We start from the raw sequence: 22,124 nt of genomic DNA on the forward strand, positions 1-22,124 counted from the left end.
ATTTACGTTCGACAAGTTAGGAGGAAGGAATGGCAATTAAAAAAAATTTAATGGTAGTCTACTGTCCAGGATAGAGACGACTAACGCAAGATTCTGTGAGACGATCACCATTTCAAAGTTTCATTAGTAAAAAGTTCGACCAAATCTGAACCTCTGCTGTTTCAATAATCACAAAAGTGTTTAGAACCCATAAAATCATTGAGGCACTTCTAAGGAACAAAACATCTTTAAAACGGTCGGAAAAGTCCATGTGCAAAGAGTCACGGTGTTGACAATATTCTTGTGCATCATCAGAGCGAATTTCTCCTGCTTGGCTGAACTCATCCTAACCAAAGTTCTGCTTCCACAAAATGAGCTTTTTTAAGAAGGCAGAAATAACTGATTTTGTAGGGATTAAATTGAGCTCGTTGTTTTGAAGATGTAAATTATTACCCTGAAATTTTACAGATAAATCTGCCAAAGTCTTTCTTAAATTCCAGCAATCTGTCTCTCAGAGATACATCTCTGTTTCCGAGGAACTCAAGCATAGAGTCGAAAAGATTCCAATGCCTATTGAAACAGAAGCTTTTGGAAAACCAGCGAATCTCGGTGTATAGTAGCAAGCGATTGAATTCTTCATTGTTCTTCTTACACAGCTGTCTGAATAATCAATCGTAGAGAGCATTACTATGAATTTTGTTCACAGCAGACATGGCATATTGCAATGATTTATGCGAACGGTCGCTGAGATTTTTTCCTACTAAATATGCTATCTGTGAATCACGCAGTAAACAGATAAAAATATCTGGTACCTATCTTTCCAAAAGGGCGATGTCGGCCCCCATTGCAGGAGCCCATCAGTGGCAATAGACGTAATATTCGCAAGAGGAATGTTTTTCTCTTTAAAATGGTCTTTGACAGTATTAAAAATAGATTTACCTTTGATATCTGCAATCAAGCTTCTAGCAAAAAGCATATCTTGAATAATTTTTCCTACATTTACAAACCGGACCTATGCCTACAGTAGAGCCTACATTACCTGGCAAGGTCGATTCATCAACTTGAAGGGAAAATTCGTTGGATATCAAAAGTTTGCATAAGGAAATTTCAACGTCTTCAGCCATCTCAACATTTCGTCGCTGCACTGTATCGTTGCTTATGGGATATTTTTTTATCACAGTGGATGCAGCTGGATGGTGTAAAACTATTTCTAAACCGGCAGTATCAACTCTGCTCCGATGGTATGAGTTTTCCCAGATTTAGCAATAAATTTTGATATATTATAAGAAGCTATCAAACCATCGTCGCATTTTTGTGATGAGGTTACTAGTAACCCTGAGACCGAAGATGCCTTCAGAAACATGGAAAAAGATGTTCATGAAAAATGACAAATCTTTATTTTGTTTGTCAGGATGCGTTTTTTTCAAATGCTCCTGCTAACGGTAAGATTTCATTACCTCATTAGACAAAACTTAACACAAAGTAAACATATGGGTACAAAGTAAACACATGGGTAGTTGAGAGTTCAACAATGATTGAACAAATCCCAACTTCAGGAACGTGGCACTGCATTGATGACACTTCTTTTTGTTAACCGACATTGTTGGTGGCAGCAAAATACAAAGCATAAAAGAAAATCAACTATTTCTCAAAATTAATAAATAATTTATGATAAAAACTAATTCGCGCACGTACCTGGCCAAGTAAACTATGAGATCTAATCGAAACAGGAGAGAAAACCGTAGGGAAGATAACAAAAACCATCATAAGAAATACGGGTCAAATCAAAAATTCATACCGAAAGCGCATGCACTTCAATTTCCACCAAATGACTTGAATGAGTCAGCGGTAAAAACTACTGACTCATGCGCTAAACTGTGTTGACTTGGATCGGAGAATAGGAGTTGTATAAGTTCGTTTTATTGATGGTACAAATGGTGTATCGGATAATCTTTATTTATTATATTAATTTAATCTTTTTTTCTTTAATATTAATTTTAGATTAATTTTATTTATTAAATAAATCTTAGTTTAATAACTTTTTTTGTTTCAAAATTTAATTTAAATGACAAAACATGCTCATCGCCCCCTTATCGCCCAATACATATCCAACGCCCCCTTACCGCCCAAAACAAGTTCACCGCCCCTCAGCATACCCCCAACGCCCCCAGGGGGGCGGTACCGCCCCCGTTGAGAACCAATGCTCTAAATGAATGATATCCATGAAATAAATAAACAAAACGCAGCAGCCATGGAATTTTTCATTATCCGTATTTGTGGAGAGAGAAAAAAAATATGGGAAGAACAATTACCCAGGGGCCATCTTTTAATCATACCTTATAATTCCTTTTTTTCCCCTGCAAACTGTCGTTTTCGAAGGGATAGATAGCTACAAAGTTCTTATCTAATCGCTCAGGTTTGTTCGCGAAATCGTAAAGAGTCTTGGAATTCGGTTTTTATTTCCGACTTTCTTGTAGGAGATAAGGCGCCTTTAACCTCTGGGGCGTTCAGGTGGCGAATAAATGGTAGGTATTCTTGTCTTTTACGCAGTGGTGCGAAAACGGAATCCTTGTTTCGTGAGAATAAAGTAAAAAGTGATGTCAGCACGTCTTTAAAGTTTTAGAGTGATTAGTGCTTTTAAAGCTCTCTGGTTTAGTGTCCAAAGAATACAGCTTTTAAATTTAAAAGATAGTGGCTTCAATTTAGCTGAATGGACTAAACTCTTACTAACTAAAACTGAACTAAAAACTAAACTTTTGATCAGAAACAAAAATAGTTTGGTAAAGTATATTATAAAAAGATATGGAAAAAGAGAAGTAAAACATCATTTAAAACTAATGTTTCATTTGCACGTGGCAGTATTTCTTTATTTTACAAAAAATGGATTTTTCTTCTCTGCAATGTTAGTAAATTTAAACCATTTCTGGTTGTAACCATAATATAGTGCAAAATTCAACCATAGCATTATTCAAATTACCCAGTTGAAGTTTTAAATTTGAATTTTATTAAACGATACAAAAGCCGAAAAGTGGTCAAACTTTAAAAAGAGGTTATTAAAGTTTCAGGAATTGACTACAGCACTGAGGTTGGAGGTACCGATATTATGGTTCAATTTGAACTAAAATGCTTTCCAGCTCAACAAGTTAAAGTTGTAGATAATGTCCATGGTTATCTGGAAACTTAAAAGTTAGATACTTTGTTCAAAAATAATTGATAGTGAAAGCAAACAAAACAGCTTGAAACCTGACCTTACATTTGGCTGATTTCCGCCAAGATTATGCCAAATACCGCATATCTGATTAGTGGTTAATATTAAAAGAAACTTTGCAAAAATGTCATATAAGTGCATTCATTATTGATACGATTTAAATATGGTTATTATTAATAACTATCTTTCCTACCCTGTTAATACTGATTACCTTAAAGAGGTTTCTTGGTTTTGTTACAGCTGTTGGTATGGTACAATAAAGTTTGAGATTTTCATATTCATATTTAAGATTGAAGCATACGGTAGGAAAAAGATAGTTAAAGTTGCCTAAAGAATCGATACAATTTTAGCTATCAGAAACTAGTGAATACAACAAAGAGCTTGTGATTTGAAAAGGAAACGGAAATAATTGCAGAAATGTAAAGATAGGGTCTTAGAAGACATATTTATCTTAATATATCCACTCTTTCAAAATAAATATTTTTTCTCGACAGGTTTTAAAATAATAAATTTTTATAAAAATTTTTTAAACTCATACGTTTCTTAAAACAAATTTATCGAAAATAGTGTACAAAAATATAATAATTATTAAATTAAAATTCAAATAACATTCTGATCATGAGGATGTCACTTAAATACCAACAAATAACATACTGATCATCAGAAAAATATGGCATTTTCAGAACAAGCAAGTTCAAAACAATACTTTCGAAATTCGAGTTTAAGGAAACCTCGAGAATAAGTACTTACTTATTCCTCTGGGGATTAAGAATGTTATTTGGAATAACATCGTTAAATGAGGTCAAAGAATGACACTTAACAAAATAACAATTATAAAAAAAATACTCGATTTTCGCCAAAACTAGAACCAGCTGTCAAGCTACTAACGACTGCTTCAGAGATTGATGTAGTGATAGTGGCAACAGATTGATAGGAAAAAGAAAAGTAACAACAATTGAAGGATATGTGTATGACAAAATTTGTTGAGAATGAACGACTAAGTTGGTTCGATCAAACTTTTAACCATTTAATTTATTGATTCGAATTAAATTATTTATCAGATTTCAGTTGATTTCGTGTATTCATGTAGACACTGAATCAAGTTAATGATTTCAGCATGTTGGTTCGAATAAGCTGATATGAAGTGAATTGAAGCATTTCACCTGATGGTAACTCTTTCATTTGAATCCATTGATTCGAAATGGTTGATTTCGTGCTTGATTCGAATTACCTGAGGAAATTTTTTTTCATTTTATGCTTTGACTAACTCAATAGCTTCCTGCTACCCACGTTAAGTGAAATACTTCGAAAAACTTTCCTTCAATAATAAATTATTCATGTTATAAGAATATAGGTCAAAACATGTCAATCAACTATCATAAATTTGTCAAATGGACTAACTAAGTAATTATAGAAAAATGAATTTATTATTCTTCAACAGAGTTATTCAATGACAAGTGAGATAGCTTTTAGATCTATCCTGATAAGATGATTTTCAAATTGAATTTGCTTAAAAATATCCAGGTTTCTAAAAATGTTTTAGAATTTCAAGAAAAGTATGTACTTGTCAAACTAAGTTTTCCGAAATTTCAGATTGATGGACTAAAAATTTCTTAAGTTCGATGCTAGCTGAGCTTGAGAATGCCATGTAGCTAAGTTCAACATAAATGCAGCTATAATTTTCTGAAAATAAAATATTTCGCTCTCAACGCAGGCAATATTATAAGAATTTGAGGGTTTACAAAGAAGTTCTTTTTGATTTCGAGAAACTTAAATCAAGAAACCTAAGTTATGTTTAAGCCTTGGCAGACCGGTCTGTGTAGGGGTCAGGTAACTGGCCTTGCACCAGAAAGGTTCTGGGTTCGAATTCCGGGCAAGGCATGGATGTTCTTTCATTCTCTGTACTATCTGTCCTTACTGTGGGAGCAACGTTGGCCCACCTAACATGGTGCCCCTGGAAAAGTGGCCAACAAATTTGCCCCTCAGATGCCTTTATGACGAAACGTCATTCCCCAGGCCGGCATTGGAAAAAAAATATTTAAACTTTAGTTATATTAAAATCAAGAAACCTTCACATCTTTTGAATAAGTAAATCGGTTTTCATTTTACATACAGTTTTTGGATTCACAAAATTTTGGTTCAAAAAGTCATTAAGATAACAGAAGATATTATTTTCTTTTGTATTAGGTCTTATTAACACGTGAAAAGCTTAATTTTGCGTTTGAAGTAGACCAAGCATGTTTGTGACAAATTTTAAAAAAAAATTTAAATAGTAAGATAAGAACTTTAGTTCTATTTTGTATGATTCGTCCAGTAATAAAAACTTCTTCAAGGACATTGGTGTAATTTTGTATGATGAAACCTCTTCTTACATTTAAAGTCGACCAAGTACCTTTGTACCAAAATTTATAAGAAATTGAGAAAAGTAAGAAAATGATTATGATCCTTAATCTACTTGATGTGGATAATCCAACAACAAACTCGTTTTGATTTCGATAATACAATTCATGCGGGGGGAAAAACCTCTTTTAAAATTTGAAGTAAATCAAGTACTTTTGTACTAAATTAAAAAAAAAAAAAAAAAAAAAAAAAAACAGTTGTGAATACAAATTGTCTGGTACATTTGAAATGGATGACTCATAAACAAAATCATATCTCAAGACTTTTCAATATTTACTGATTGAAAAGCCTGCTTTTTATACTAAATTTGTCAAGGTACCTTCGTATTAAATTTTGTAAAATAAATAAACGGAAAAAAAATAAGAAAAGGTTCACTTTGCGAGCATGACCCTATAGAAAAATTATGATACAATCATAACTGAAGACATTTTACATGTGATGTAACTTATGCTGTTTATTACAAAAACCTCAAAACCTCCGATAAAACCTCAAAAAATGCCCCCACTGGTATATAAGCCTGACAAACAACGAGATGCCAAACCCTGAAAATGAAATATTTTCCACAAAAGTGATTTATTTTTCTGGCTTAACAAACAAAAGCAAACAACTTAAAGAAAATAGAAAAGAAAGAATAAATATGAATGTCACAACTACCATTTTTCTTATAACTAACAACTTTACTCCAATGTGAAGTTCGGTAGAAAACCGTGGGGGTGGCTCTGAGTCTTTGGCTCAGAGCCGACGACATTCGAAATTCGCTCATCTCAGCAGAATTATATTGCATGAAAAAAGAATATCTAATTCCTTTCGGAAGCGAGGTTAAGAAATCGGAAAAAAAGCAGTTCCTAGTAAGAAATATGAATCATTTTCCCTCACGAATTTCTTGTCTTCGTATTTTGAAATGGTAGCGTTTTTTTCCCCTTTTTCTTTTTTAACAAAACTGTTATCAAGCAACATTAACGCTGTAACTCAGTATAAAAATAAGGTGTTGATTTTCGATAATGTGCAAAATTGAAAAATTATATTTATTCCTGGGAAGTTTAAATCAAATAAAACTAATATCTGATTCAAACAACATCAACGCTGTAACTCAGAATACAAATAAGGTGTTGATTTTCGAGAATGTGCTTAATTTGTTAAGTTTGAAAAGTTATATTTATTCCTGGGAAATTTAATATCTGATTCAAATAAAACTAATATCTGATTCAAACAACATTAAAGCTGTAACTCAGAATAGAAATAAGGTGTTGATTTTCGAGAATGTGCTAAATTAGTTTTGTTTGAAAATAAATATTTATTCCTGGGAAATTTAATATCTGATTCAAACAACATCAACGCTGCAACTCAGAATAGAAATAAGGTGTAGATTTTCGAGAATGTGCAAAATTTGTTTTGTTTGAAAATAAATATTTATTCCTGGGAAATTTAATATCTGATTCAAAGAAAACTAATTTCAAATAATTAAAGTATGATAATTTGTATAAGGAATTCATGGAATTCTTGAGTGTCTTTACGAATACGCAAAAATCGTAAAATCCGAATTTCGTTATCTCAAGAATTCCTTGTTTTGATATATTAAATAGAATAATATTCCATTTATTTTATTTTTCTTTAAATCTGTCACCAAACAACTTAAATAATGCAACTTTAGAACACACAAGTAAGGTGTTCATTTGCTACTAAGTGCAAGTTTGTTAAGTTGACAAAGTTACATTTATTCCTGAGAAATTTAATACCCAATTCTAATAACTTATCATAGCAACAACTTAACATAGATGTTGATTTTTGATGAAGTGAAAGCTTTTAAAATTTGCACATTCTATTCAATATCCGATTTTAAAAAATTCATTTAAAATAGTTAGAATATGATATTTAGAAATAAAGTAACTAAATAAAGAAAATTAAATCCCACCAGGCGAAAGATTAAGAAATCTGGAGAAAAAAAAAGTTCTCAGTAATTTGGTAAAAAGTTAAATAGAAAAAAATCCTGTCTTGATATTTGATATGTAATCGTTTTTCCTTTCTTCTTTTCTTCATGTCATCTAACAACTTTAACGATTCTTATTAAGTGAAGTGATAATTGTCAAGTGTTGATTTGGAAGAAAGTGTAAACTTGTTTAATTGATTCAAATTTAAGAATTCAGTATCTGATTCTAACAAAACTAATTTAAAATAATTAGAATATGTAAAATGTACCATAATCACCAAAATTTAAAATAGATTTCTACAATTTTTTTAAAAAAAATATATACACGAACATTAAAAACTGTGTTAACACTTTTACTATGAACGTGAAAATCTATTATGTGAAGGAAAAAGAAAAACGTTATCAAAATTAACAGTTATAATACTTTTACTATGAACGTGAAAATCTATTATTAACGTGAAAGAAAAAGATAATCGTTATCAGAATTTGACAATTATAAATACTTTTAATTGTCAATAATTGTCAATTACAATACATTTATTATGAACATGAAATCTTTAATTATTTACCTGAAGGAAAAAGAAAATCGTTATCAAAATTCGACAATTAATAATACATGATGCAATTTTGATGAAGCAAAACCCTTTTAACCAAATACTTCCTATCTGAGTTCGGCTAAAAAAGCATACATAGTGCTTATAAAATTTAGTAAGTAAACCTACAGCTGAAAATGAAAAACGATGTATGAAAACGGTTAACATGAGCGAAATGGATTATTTTTGTTACATTTCTACAATTCGCGATCGCAACGCTCGAGTACGCCGTCTAGCGGAAGCCTGTAAATATCGGACATTAATTTATCACGTTTTCATTTAGTTCCATCAAAGTCATTGACTGAATCAGACGCCATTTTTTAGCAGCAAATAAGAAACAAAATTTCCCTAAGGAAAAGGCCGAAGAACTTGAAAAAAATCTCCAGAATATTAGTAAATCTTTCAGGAACAGAACACGCCAAACATTTGAAGAAAAATTCCTCAATAATTTTGAATTTCTATTATCAACAAACTTGCAACTGATGACTTCCGATTTCGGATACTGTTACAGATGTGTGTATTAAGGTAAAATGCATTTCTTCTGTCTTCAATTCATTACGAATTAAAGTGAAGTCAACATTGCTTTCGTCATTCCAGTGAATAAATATGAATTCAGAACATACAGGATTGTAATAGTTATAGCATATTCTTCTTCGTTATAGAATAGTATATATTTCTGTATCCATATAATTCGGAAAACAACAATAAAAAATTATCCAAGTTACTTGAAATAGTGCCATTTGTGCTGATTCTTAATTAATTTAAATCGTTTTCTTGGTAAGTTTTTTTTAATTTTGAAAGAATAAGTTCAACTAGAATTCAGCTATTCTGTTTTTAGCTACATATTCAAATTCATATCAATTATAAAATTTTGCTGTGTAGTATGTTATCTAAAAGTAATGAAGGTATAAACTATGTATCTATTATTTGAGAATAAAGTTTTCAAACAAGGAACTTATCATTTTGGAATTCTCCGGGAATCATAAATCAGGTAAGTGCAATGATTTTTACAATAAAAAATTTGCTTGTAAATATTTTTTTTTCATTTGATGATGGTTCTCTACAGAATGGTTTTTTACGTCTGATTAAGAACTATAAGAATAATAAAAAAAGAAACAATATGAAAGTTTTTATTTCAATGTTAATAATTCTTAAAATCGTTTTTTTTATCCTAAGAATTCTTTATTTTCCGTTTTTTAGTTTATAATTTTTTGATAAAAATTTTTCTCAAAATACTTTTGAAAAATTAAATGGTATAACATTATGTGTTTATGTATACTTCTTGTATATTCCAATGTTTGAAATAATATGATTCAGAAAAGTATGGAATAAAAATTCGGTACTTACGACGTATTAACGCCACCGCCGCTACAGATTTGGCGGTTTTTAAGTGCCGCCAATCTACACTTAAAATTTTTGCGACAGTTCATAAAATAAAACACTTTATTTAAAATAAAAATAGTCAATCGGATTTCGGTGGAAAATGAGCCGAAATAGAGTTTAGCATAGATTCAAAACAATCATATCGCCATATGAACTCTGATAAATAAGATTCCAAATGAAATAACATTTCCAAAACGTACGTTTACCAAGATAAAGTTTTATGTGGTGGGAATTGGTACATTTTCGTTTTTTCGGTAAAATATTTCCCTCCTAAAAAAATACAATTGCATCTTGTTTTGTTTTTGGCAAATCCCAAAGACGAATTTTTGTAGCACTAAAAATGGCGACAAAAAAGAATTGTTTTTTTGTTTTTGTTTCGTCAGCATTCTTTATTTTACGTTTCTTAGTTTCTAAATAATGATTTTTATTGAAACTTGAAATTTTTTGATAAAAATTGTTGTCAAAAAACGTTGTTTACAAAATTAAATTTCATAAAATTATGAGGCTTATGTATACTTTTTGTTCATTTTAATTTTTGAAGTAATATGATTCTTAAAACTATAGAATGTAAAGTTTAAATGGGCCTTTCATGTTATATCATTACATTTAGTAATACTATTTCTCGGGCATTAGGTTTTAACTCTTATAAGAATATACATATTTTTTTCTGTTAATGTACAAATATTTTTCCGATGTGTTTTGGATATTCCTTCTCTAATAAAAAGAGATACCATTTTGTTTTCGGTTGTACAAGAAAGAAGATCAAGCATTTTTCTTTTTTAAATTTAATAAGCCACATTAAAGAAGGAACGTTGCAATGCTACACGCTACATTAACGACGTCTCCAGAGTAACTGAATGACGGTTCATATGGAAATCGCAGGTAAGCGTCTCATACAACAACGCCCCCTATAGTTCGTTGCGATCGCGAATTGAAAAGTTAGCAACGAGTGAGTAATTAAAAGCAGATTTTTGTTTACAAGCAGTTATTTCAAAGTAAGACAAAGTTAATAGTTTTATCGTTTGTTGACAAGTGAGTGAAAAATAATAATAGAGAGAATTCGCAGTTATACCTATCATTATGCATGTTCATGCACGTAAATTTTAAATAACTACACATTCTTGTTAATTAAGTTATGTTTTTTTGAACGTTTAAAGAGCGCATTTCACAGACACTGGTGCAGTTTCACTTTAGGTGCGCATGCGCAGTTACTTGAAACCTACGTATTGAGAATGTGAAGGATGATACGCAAAATTGAGAAATTTCTCAAATTAAAAGATGAGTTGTAAGAAAGGATAGTCTCATAACTCCAAAATAGTTTGTGAAAATATCCTGAAATCTGCACAGCCAGTGCAAAGAGTAATTTTAGCTTTAGCTCCAATTCTAAAAATCTTTCAAAAATTTTAATTGTTCTGCTCTGAAGGAATGTATGAAAAGCGAATTTTTCTCACAATATTAGCATTACACATTTTTGCCTTCAACTACAGACTTTTTCTTTCTTCTTTTTAATTATTTATACGAAAACCCCAGTCATTTTTGTAATCTTACAGCTCCATTTAATAAAAAACAAGTTTCACAGGGAATTTATGGCATGTTCTTTAATAGTTATTTTTCCTCCATTCCTTATGTCATAAGCTCAAGTACAATCAACGTGAATGTCGTGTGAAGAAAAGCGGGCACCAAAGCAGTATTTTGAATGCAATTTAATAATGAAACCTAGTATTTAATATTTGTCTACAGTTACACCCTTCAAACATATTCCTATAAATCTAAATTATGTAATGTCAACGGTACTTAAAATGAAATAAAAATTAACTTACGTACTACGCAACCAATAGGAACACGTTTCTATTGGGATAAGAATATGAATTGCCCAATAGGAATGGCGCAAACGACAATTGATATATTCCACTCAAGTGATACAGTTTATCCTCTGACTTAAACATCTCTATAGTTAATATTTTTATGGATGAGTGGAACTTTTAAAAATGGGGTTTGCGTAATAATGTTACCATAAAAATAAACAAATAATAATTGGTTTATATTTTTTAACTGTATCCATTAATGCCTTTCAAGTTTCCAGCATGATTTCGGGTTGAAAATACTACTGCTATTGAAAAAACATCGTAAGTGCTTCACAATAGGTTTCTAGAAAAGCGACTTGACAACTATTTTCTTTTTATTGCTAACGCAACGTGAAAGTAAATTTTAAATAAATTGTTTAAAAACTAATTTTTGAAAATATTTCCGGAAATATGTAGCTTAAAATGCCAAGTTTTAATGCTTAAAATGCCAAGTTTTAATGCTTAAAATACCAAGGCCAATTTATGGGAAAAACTATTATATGAAAAAAATTCCAATTTTAAAATTATTATTGCTTACGTTGATTTTTCTATTGCACGAAAGAATATTTACCTTATTTTATAAATGTCGTTGAACAGCAGACCCAATTTCTGGTATAGAATTATTTAGTGATTATTTCCAAATAATTTTTTCCTTTATACGAAGAAAACGGGTATGAAGCTATTAAAAAAACAACCAGTTTTAAGACGCCTATTACTTTAAAAAATAAAATGAAAAAATAAAAAAAACTTTCGACAGTTTGTCAGCTATTGGTTAAATAAGTGTGATCGATAGGTTTTAAATATACGTTCTAATTCTCTTTTTAACGAAATCCATAAAAACCAGTTTTTTGAAACAAACAAATTTTTTGATTTAATTTTCTGGCAAGTCAATTGAAATGAAGCAGAATATCATACATAAAATATATCATCTCTGATGTTATGCTTCTTCTCGTGTCTATATTTTATGAGCGGTGGATTAAAAGTTCCACTTTAAGAAGAAAAGAAACATGCGTGGTACTTCCAATGAACTAAAATATGTAAAATATTACTTATAGGCTGATTGTGGTATTGTCACTGAAACACACTTTTTCAATTTTGGTCTGTGAGACGTGATGGCTCAGGAGATACAGCGTTCGCCTACAAATGAGGTGAACCAGGTTCGAATCCCAGCAATGGCCGGTCGATACGAATTTCGCATCCGGTTTGTACCGATCACGGTGCTGACGTGAAATAGCCTCATTGGTAGACGGATCATGGGTTAGAGTCCCCTTGCCATCAGGCTAACCGCGGGAGGTTCTCGTGGTCTTCCTCTCCATGTAACGCAAATGCGGGTTAGTTCCACCAAAACGTCCTTCACGAAGGCAAATTTCTCCAAATACTTGGTCCTGGAGTTTCCTTGTCTTCTGAATTGGGTTTAAAATTACAAAGCTAATTACAAAGGTAGTCGTAAACTAAAAATTCGTTCAGCTGTTTAACGACGGCTATAAAAATAAAAAAATATGAAAATCTAAGTCTGAGCAGTGACAATTTAGTGACAATGTAATAATTAAAACGAAAGAACTTTTAATGTTAATAATCAATTTTAAAAGATTCAGTTAGTATTTAAAGATATGATTCATTAAAGGCACAGTGAAAATAAATGATCGGATCTTTACGTTCTAGGACCCAATTTAAATGATTCAAGAGGGTGACCTCCAGTATGCTAACAAGGTCTCAAATAAGGTAGAAAGGAAAATGAATAATGAATGTGAAGAATACACATGCGATTCTATCTTTATGTACTTAATCATTAAAAGGAAGACTTTACATTCGAAAAAGTAATTTAAAAAATTTTTACAATTTCACACGACGTTATTAAACTTCAATAAAATATTTTTTTTGGAAAATGAAAAAAAAAAAATATATATATATATATATATAATGTAAGAAAGACATTTGTAACATAAAAATCTGAAGACTTTGCAATTTAACGTTGCTTCTAGGATCTGAATCTATTTATTCTCTATTATTAAAGTAATGTACAATATTCAAAAGAATTCAAACAGACCACCCTGAATAACTTTTGATCTAATGATTGGATCTTCACGTTTTTCAGAACTCAATCTCAATGGTTTGAAGGGGTGACATCAAATATGCTAATTAATTACTGCAGATGATATTTTTAATTACGATGAATTAAGTCGATACGAATGCCGCATCGAGCTCGCACCGCAGTGCTAACGCAAAATATCCTCAGTGATAGATGGATCATAGGTTAGAGTCTCCTAGTCGTCAGGCTATCCGCGGGAGGTTTTCCTCTCCGTGTAACGTAAATGCGGGTTAGTTCCATCAAAAAAAGTCCTCCACGATGGCAAAATTTCTCCCAATAATTGATCCATGAGTTCCCTTGTCTTTTGGATTAGGTTCAAAATTACAAGGCTGCGGAATTGAACATACGTAGTCGTAAAACCAGAAAATTGGGTCGTCTGTTCAATGACGGTCATGAAATGTTCCCTAGGAAAACACTATGATTTGGTAATTTTGTAGTAATCAATAAGTTGCGCTTGCCACTTTTAAAATTTTACCTTACCACTGGTTGACCATCCACGTGATATATTACATATAAAAGAAATAAAAATTTTTACTTACAAAGTTTGAATATTGTGTAACGCATTGAAAGTTCCATTTGCTAGCGACTGGATATTGTTGTCATACAAGGACCTGTAAAAAATAATCAACTGAACTCAATACAGAAACAGAAAGAAGGAAATTCTGGTAAAATTAACGTACTTTAAGTAAAAGATATTTCTGGTACAAAAATTATTATTCTGGTAATAAAACCGAAATATACGGCATTTAAACCATTCGTATAGTAACTGTTTACCGAAAATTCCGGTTTTTAAAATTATGTTTCATATTACCAAACATTTAGTAAAAAATCTAAAAATAAAAAGAAAATTTTATCGAATAAATGGCTTTTATGCCATGCTCTAAGGTAGGGGTGCACAACCTGTGGCCCGCGGGCCAAATGCGGCCCTTCGACTACTGAAGTGCGGCCCGCGAGAGCTTCTAAACACAATTAAAAAAATTTTTTAAAAATGGCAATTTTTAATCGCACTTTTAAGTCATCACGTTTTGACACAATCAATTTTAACAGATTCTTTAGTAAATGTACGTTTAACGCGCTTTCTTGAAGCCGAATTTATCGTAAATATAAATGATTTTTTTTAAACAGTTATTTCCGCTTTTCTACGTAATTTTGAAAATTCCAAATTTTTATTGCGACGCGAGTTTCAGATCGCAAATTTAAATAATCACTTTTTGTGCACTTTATTTGTGACTGAGAATAATATTTCCTGGAAAACGCATTCATAAATTAACTCTAAAAAATAAGGCTAATCGAGAACGTTTTTGAAAATGTCGAAAAGCGAAACAGAAAACATAAAAATCAATCTTAATTTTTGAAAAATTTTCTTAAAGCTGAACATCTCAGTTTTTCAATTACCAGAAAAAGCCAAGAAAAAAGAATTAAGTCAACAGAAATGCTATTAAAAATTACTGAGTTATAATGAAAACGTCTGAAAAAAGTTTTTTTTTTATTTAAAGAAAATAAAAAGATAGAAAAAATGTTCTTAATGTAGTTCAAAAATGTAGTTAAGTGAAAATCTTATGCCAAAAATCTCAATTTAAATTTTTCTCATTGCCTTAATTTTAGAAGAAAAAAAATTGCTATAAAATAAATTTTATTTGTAACTTTATTTTTAAAAAAAATGCTGAGTCATAATAAGAATGCCTAAAAAAAGAAAAACAGAAAAAACAAATTTTTCTCAGTTCCTGAAACAAAACTTTAATACTGAAAATCACACTTTTCTATATAAGTAATATCTATAAAAATTCAGAAATAAAAAAAAGTTAGAAAAATACATTTCTAAAAAATATTCTGCCAAATACTCGTTACATCCCTCCTTAATTTAAATGCAATGTTATTGCAACTTGAGAAATTCATAAAATGGCGGAAAACGTGAATTTTTAAACTGCTCACTGTTTGTAGTTTAGATTTCAATTTTTTGTTGTTTAAGTGAACTTTTTCGATAAAAAAAAGGAAAATGTTTACGATATAAAAAATCTAATAATTAATAAAATAAAATAATAAAGTACATTACAAAATAAGCATTGAATTTTATTTTGAACTATCTCTGTTTTGTTTTTATTTTAGGCTTTTGTTTAAAACCTATAAATTTTCTTCAATTAAAATATTCAATTTGAATTTATATTACTTAATTACGACTAAACTTTTTCCTACTTTCCTTCAGTGGGAATTGCAGTTTTTTTAAAATTTATTAGAATTTAATTCTAAAATGAGTTTTCATATTGCATGTGATAAAAATTTTTTTTTCTTTTCTTCAATGTTTATTTATTTTGATAAATCTATTGTTCATATGATAGCAATAGCAAGTTTTTTTTATTGATAAAAAAATGGAACTATAATGTTTAAATAAACATTATTACATTTGTCATTAACATGTCTAAATACATGTGCGGCCCTTCGTTAGCCAACCTCCTGTGCAAGTGGCCCTTCACTCAAAAAGGTTGTGCACTCCTACTCTAAGGTATCATGATAAAATTATCAAATTTTATTACATTTAACAAATTTAGTCACAGATTATAAAACCGTATTTTATTGTTAATTTTACGAAAATCATTACCAAAGCGCTTTGGTACCAAGATTTTTGATACAGAATAAAAAACACAGCATATTTTACCATATTCTGGTAGTTTTGACCATAGTTTTTTTTTTTCGGTGTGGAAATTGTACAAGTTAAAATTATTAAATGAATTTTTTATTTAATTAGTTGATTTATTAAACGATTAAATTATATTTACGTAATTATTTCATCCTATGAAAATATTAAAATAATTTTATGACATTATTAAAATGCATACTTATGAAATCAACTTGAAATTTAAGATATTATAAAAATTTATGTATCACTATATTTTTACGATCTTTAAAAATATACTAACATTCTAAGAAAAATCTTTACAACCTCTCAACAATATTGCATAAATTTTCTAAAAAATTGTTAAATTGGAACCTAATCTAATTTAAGTTACTTACAAACCTGGAGAGTACAATTGGGAGTATAATAAGAAATTGAGAATATAATTGGGAGTAAAATAAAAAATTGAGAATATAATTGGGAGTACAATAAAAAATTGAGAATATAATTGGGAGTATAATAACAAATTGAGAGTATAATGGGGTAAAGGAAACTAGAGAAGAAGTGACGTGATTATGCCTAACCATGTGATTTAAATAAGATTTAATTGGATACCTGTAAGCGACGTCACGCGTGTGTGTCAAGCCTGATTGGCTTCTGAATCCTACAATGAGTTATCAACGATGATATCACTTGCAAGTATCCAATTAAACTTAAAATATAACATGAGGAATTATGTACAGTTAATTGATTTCAGTAAAATTTTTTAATTGCTTACTTATTATGTTACATCAAAATTCTTTTTAATTAATGAAGTTTACATTCACAATAAAATATAAGAAGGGATAACAAAGGGTACTTACAATAGATTTAAGTTATGTAGATCGTTGAAGGTATCTTTTCTAAGACAAGATATTTTGTTGGCATTCAACAATCTAAGAAAAAAATAACATTAATGTTAAACACAATTTGAAGAAATAAATATTTTATGTACAATTCTGAACATCCGGAAACTTTAAAAGAACGACAAAAGGCATTATGAACAATGCAATAATTTAATGACATTTCAAGAATATTTTTTTAAAAAAACTGATCAATATTTTAGTGCTCGTTTACAATATTGTTTAGGATCCATGCAATAAAAATTGAGAAATTTGGAACAGTTAAAAATTAAAAAATTTCTGCATAATAATGCCTTCATCAACACTCACAGTCTATTTACAGAAATACTTCTAAAAATGCATCATAAGTTAGACAGGAGTTATTTTTTGGCACAAATCAGTCATCAAGGATTGACACTGAACTTTCCGTTTACGGCCATCGGAGACAGATATAAAACTAGAAACATGTACACTGCGCAAAAGGTGGACCACTCTGAATAACTTTTGATCTAATGATGGGATTTTCACATTCTAAGTCATAATCTTAATGGTTCTAGGGGGAGAATTCAAATATATTAGTTAATGAGAAAAAAGTACTTTCTCTCACAAAAATCTATTTTCTCTGAATCCCTTTTTTCGACGGATTCAGATTTCAGACCCTCAATATATAGGAATATATTGAACCCTATCCTATCTCTCGAGATAGGGGGTAGCAGCAATCTGGGAAATATGGCCCTCATAATTTGGTCAGAAAAGCTACTCAAAGTTTGGACCCCTAAATGTTCATTTTACTTTTTGCCTTTTTCGCCATATCTCGAGAACTTTTTAAGCGAATCGAAAAATTTTTGCACACAAATATAGAATTCGTTTATAGAAAGATAATTCCAGGCAAAAAATAACTTTTAGTAAATTTTCCTTCCTTTTTTCATTTTTCAACACTGAATTGTAAAGTATATAATTTTTATATCATTTTATAGAATATGATTTTACATGGCGAAATACAAAATGTGGTCGGTCCAATATCTTTTGAGAAATCAAATTTTGAAAAAGTCGTAAATTCAAAACTCGACTTCTCAGGAACTATTCGACCGATTTAGTTCAAATTCTGTATTTTGCCAGGTAAAACTACATTCTTTAAAATGATGTAAATTGTATTACCTTACAATTAAATATTTTTCGACTGTTATTACATAAAATAATAATAAATATATACTATAAGTTATCTTCTGCATGGAATTATTTTTGTATAAACGAATTCTATACTTGAGGGCAATCAGCTCTCTTAAAAAATTCTCAAGATATGGCGAAATACGCAAAAGGTAAAATTACAATTAAGGGGTTCAAACTTTAAATTTCTTTCCTAGCCAAACTAGAGGGAGCATATTTCCGAGATTGCCGATACCCCCTATATTTTGGAGGTCAGAAATCATAATCCGTCGAAAAAGGCATGTTCAGTCAGAGAAAGTATGTTTTTGTGTCTGATTTCGTAACTTAAAATATCGTCCGCGCTAATTAACTAACATATTTGAAGTCACTTCTTCGAACCATTAAGATTGCGTTCTAGAATGTGAAGAGCTGATGATTAAATCAAAAGTTATTCAGAGTGGCCCATTTTCTGTGCAATGCTTGTTGTTTAAATTAATTATTGATAGTTTATTTAAAATTTGCTTAATTTTTACTTACTACAAGTCAAATTTTTATTTATTTCAATCTGTTAGTAGTCCGCTTCGCTTTTTTATACCACAGTGCAATCGCTATTAAACAATACACTTGGTCCGCGCTTCCTTAAAAATACGTGCAGCTCTCAACATGTTAAACAGAATTAGAATAAAAGGAAAATTTTAATATTAATACCCTTTTTCTAGACATAACATCAGATTTTCTGAACACCAAAAGTTTGATTTTAAATTATTTTAAAAATTTCAAATTCAATTGCAATTAAATTGCAATAATTTCTCGCGTTTATGTATTTTTGATAGTGTTAAAAGATCTAATAATGTTTTTTTTAAATTCATACTTCTTTCAGCAAATATTTTTTTCTTCGTAACAATAATTTACTTTTCCAACAAATAACTTAAAACACATTAAAAAAAAATAAATATCCAACATTTTTCATTTAAATTAAATTTTTAAAAAAATCCAATAATTTTGCTTTTAAACTTTCAGGAATTACTAGCACAATCAAACAGAACCTAAAGATCATACATATACACCACTTAATTCAAAAAAGCTCGTTAAGTTCGCCCAAAATATTGCCGAAAGGTTATGCAATAACAGATGAGGCAATTACATTAATGCATTGTCCATGGGAATTATGGCATTTTCCTGTCGGCCGGCTCTCGGCCCATTTGCGGAACGGACAAAATCTTGAGTGGAACATCAGAGGGGGAAGTAGGGGGATTTATTAAGTTAAGAGTTGTCCGGGCATCCAGGTAATAAAGGGGCCGACCTTAATTACATTGAAGGAGGGGAAGAGTTTGAAATGCTGATCAATCTTTGGGCCCGTGCCAAGGTGGCCTGCTGGGCATCTGTGTAGTAAGTCATATTTTCGAAGGTGAATTACTCTATTAAAGAGATAACGCTTCGCTGGAGGCTTTCTCTAAACGCATCTCGAATCTTTTTAAAGTGATAATGAGAAGTTACAGCAAAGATTTATCGTCTGCAAGCATCGATATGTTTATTCTTTGCAGTTTCTTGAAATTTAAACATTTTACATCGAATTAGTTTTTATTTTTATGGCATTTTTTTTTCTTTCACGTGCGTCGTCGGAAACAGATTTTTGATTAAACTTGTGTTTTGAATCCGCAATAATTTTGCTGTTGTTGCAGGAATGAAATATTTAATTTCTATTAGCCACTATGTTCTATTGATAGTTTGCGAGCTATTAAACTTATTTTACAAGTTATAGAGATATGTTACCAACTTTTAAATCAACTGATAAATAACTGTTACGATAATAGCATACTAACTTATAAACCAATTTATCAAGTTATTAGGATAGCATATTAACTTATAAACCAATTTATCAAGTTATTAGCATAGCATACTAAATATTACCCAACTAATGGAGTTAGAGTAATTCTATACCATCGTTTAAATCAATTTATCTCGTTATATAGTGATAGTATACTAGTTTTTTAACCCATAATATAGACATGTTAATTCGTGTTAATATGTTAATAAAGGGGTCAACCTTAATTACATTGAAAGAGGGTAATAATTTGATTAATCTTAATACTTGATTTATCTTAAGCGGCCTACTGTGTATCAAATCACATTTGAAAAGGTGAATTATTCTGTTAAATCGTTGGAGGTCTTCTCTAAATGAATATCAAATATTTTAAAAGAGATCATAAAAGACAAGGGATTTATTACAAGATTGAGTTATATTATAGATATGTTTACACTATTTTCGTATCAGATCCTTTTTTGTGCATTGTCGATAAGAGATTTTTGTTGAAACTGTAGCAATTTCGTCAGTTTTTTGAAAGGAATTTCTATTATTTACTATATACTGGATAGAAATCTAAATATTTAAGTAATTTATCATGTTAAGGTGGTAGTATACTAACTATTGAACCTGGCATTAAGATACAAAAAAAGACTGATCTTTAATGGAATGAAAGAGTGAGCAGTTTAAGAAGCTGATGATCAGCCTTTGGATCCCCAGCACAAGAGGACTTCTAGATATTATCGTTAGATACCGTAATTCCGAAAAAGAATTACTCGTAGTATTTATCATTCTCATCATCATCATCACCCAACCATAGCCAAGCACCTTGTCCAAATTTTTAGGACTATCTTTTAACGGCCATGGTCGGAATGCCACGTAATTTTGACCTTTGTCAGACGACGTGGACAAGGCCTGAGTTGGTACCCCTTTTCCCAATTTCACACAACAACCAACGAGAGGATTTTCAGCCACGGTAGTTTTAAATTACACCTTGTTGTGTATGCACGACGGTTGTTTTGTCGGCCGTTCGGATTGAACTCACTACCCCCAAATATTCTCATCATATTTATTTTATCATGGCAGTAAAATTAAAGAATTTTAGTTTCAATTGATACTTTTATTTACTATTTTTATTTTGTATATGGATCATAGATAAAAACAATTTTAACGATGCTCCAACCATTTGTAAATCACTTTGGCTTTTTAAATTTTCCTCTGTGGGATATTTTTTGAACACAGCTATAAAATCTTAACTAAGATCCAATCTATGAGAAGCACCATCCTCAATGTCGAGATTGATCGATTGATTGAATGTAGGGTTTAATGGCACTAAGTCCAAATAAGGACATGCTGAGCCATCATCAATGACGAGGTACACAGAATATGTGTTTGCCTCGACACTGTTCATGGAGCCATTCAAAACACTAAAAAGACCGCCTATCTTCGTAAGGTATATTATTTAAATTGTGTATTGTGTACTGTTACCATGTGTACTATCTTATTGTATTACACTGCAAGGATACCTTCCTTCAAATATACTTTAAATAAAAATTTATAGATTCGATTAATTTTTCTACTAATCCCTTACTTAATCGTGCTATATTGATAAATCAAAAATATAAAGTAGATAGTAAAATATGTAAAAATATAAGCTTTTATTTAAAACTAGTGGGCTGCGCCCCCCGCTCGCTAACGCTCGCCAACCCCCGAAAATTGCTACGAAATCTTATATGGTTTGCTTCGCTCGCTACTAACTTAGGTACATTGCAAATGCACAAAATTCTAAGAATTCAAAAGAATCCTTCAAATTCATATAAAAACTTTTTTTAAAAAAAAAATTACATCTTTTTAGTAAATACTAAGTCATTAAAATAAATTTGAATTCAAATAAATGACATGTAATTCGTTAAACCTATTAGAAATGTGCTATAGTATAAAATCTTAAGATAAAATTTCTAAAACTGATATCTCTTTAAAAAGGTTAAAATTTTGGCTTTAATTAAGTCTATTAAAAATTTAAATAAGTGAATTGCAATGAAAAAACCTGCATAAACAAATAAATTCTAGTAAAACAAATAAATTCGTGATATAAATCAAAAATCGTCAAATAAATTCGTAATATATAAATTCGTAAAAAAAAAGCGCTTTCGACAAAATACTAAAATAGAGATCTATCGACAAAGACTACTCACTTCTGTCTAACTTATGCTCTCTTTGCTTATTTCAGTTTCCGTTTTTAAAAGCGCTATATGTTGA

At 30.3% G+C, this 22,124-nt stretch overlaps 1 protein-coding gene across 4 annotated transcripts in view; it reads right to left on the reverse strand.

Annotated features, from left to right (window-relative positions):
- sli (slit guidance ligand) overlaps nucleotides 1-22,124 on the reverse strand; it is a 359,497-nt gene that overhangs the window by 83,787 nt on the left and 253,586 nt on the right. For all 4 annotated transcript variants that reach the window (XM_071182345.2, XM_071182347.1, XM_071182346.1 and 1 more), the window contains exons 13-14: nucleotides 16,898-16,969; nucleotides 13,963-14,034 (exon numbers count right to left, since the gene is read on the reverse strand). In XM_071182345.2, the coding sequence (XP_071038446.1) occupies nucleotides 13,963-14,034; nucleotides 16,898-16,969 (144 nt within the window). The remainder of the gene's footprint in view (nucleotides 1-13,962; nucleotides 14,035-16,897; nucleotides 16,970-22,124) is intronic.

This window comes from Parasteatoda tepidariorum, chromosome 4, assembly GCF_982258835.1.
Source record: "Parasteatoda tepidariorum strain Cologne lab strain chromosome 4, Ptep-v5.0, whole genome shotgun sequence".
NCBI lineage: Eukaryota > Metazoa > Arthropoda > Arachnida > Araneae > Theridiidae > Parasteatoda > Parasteatoda tepidariorum.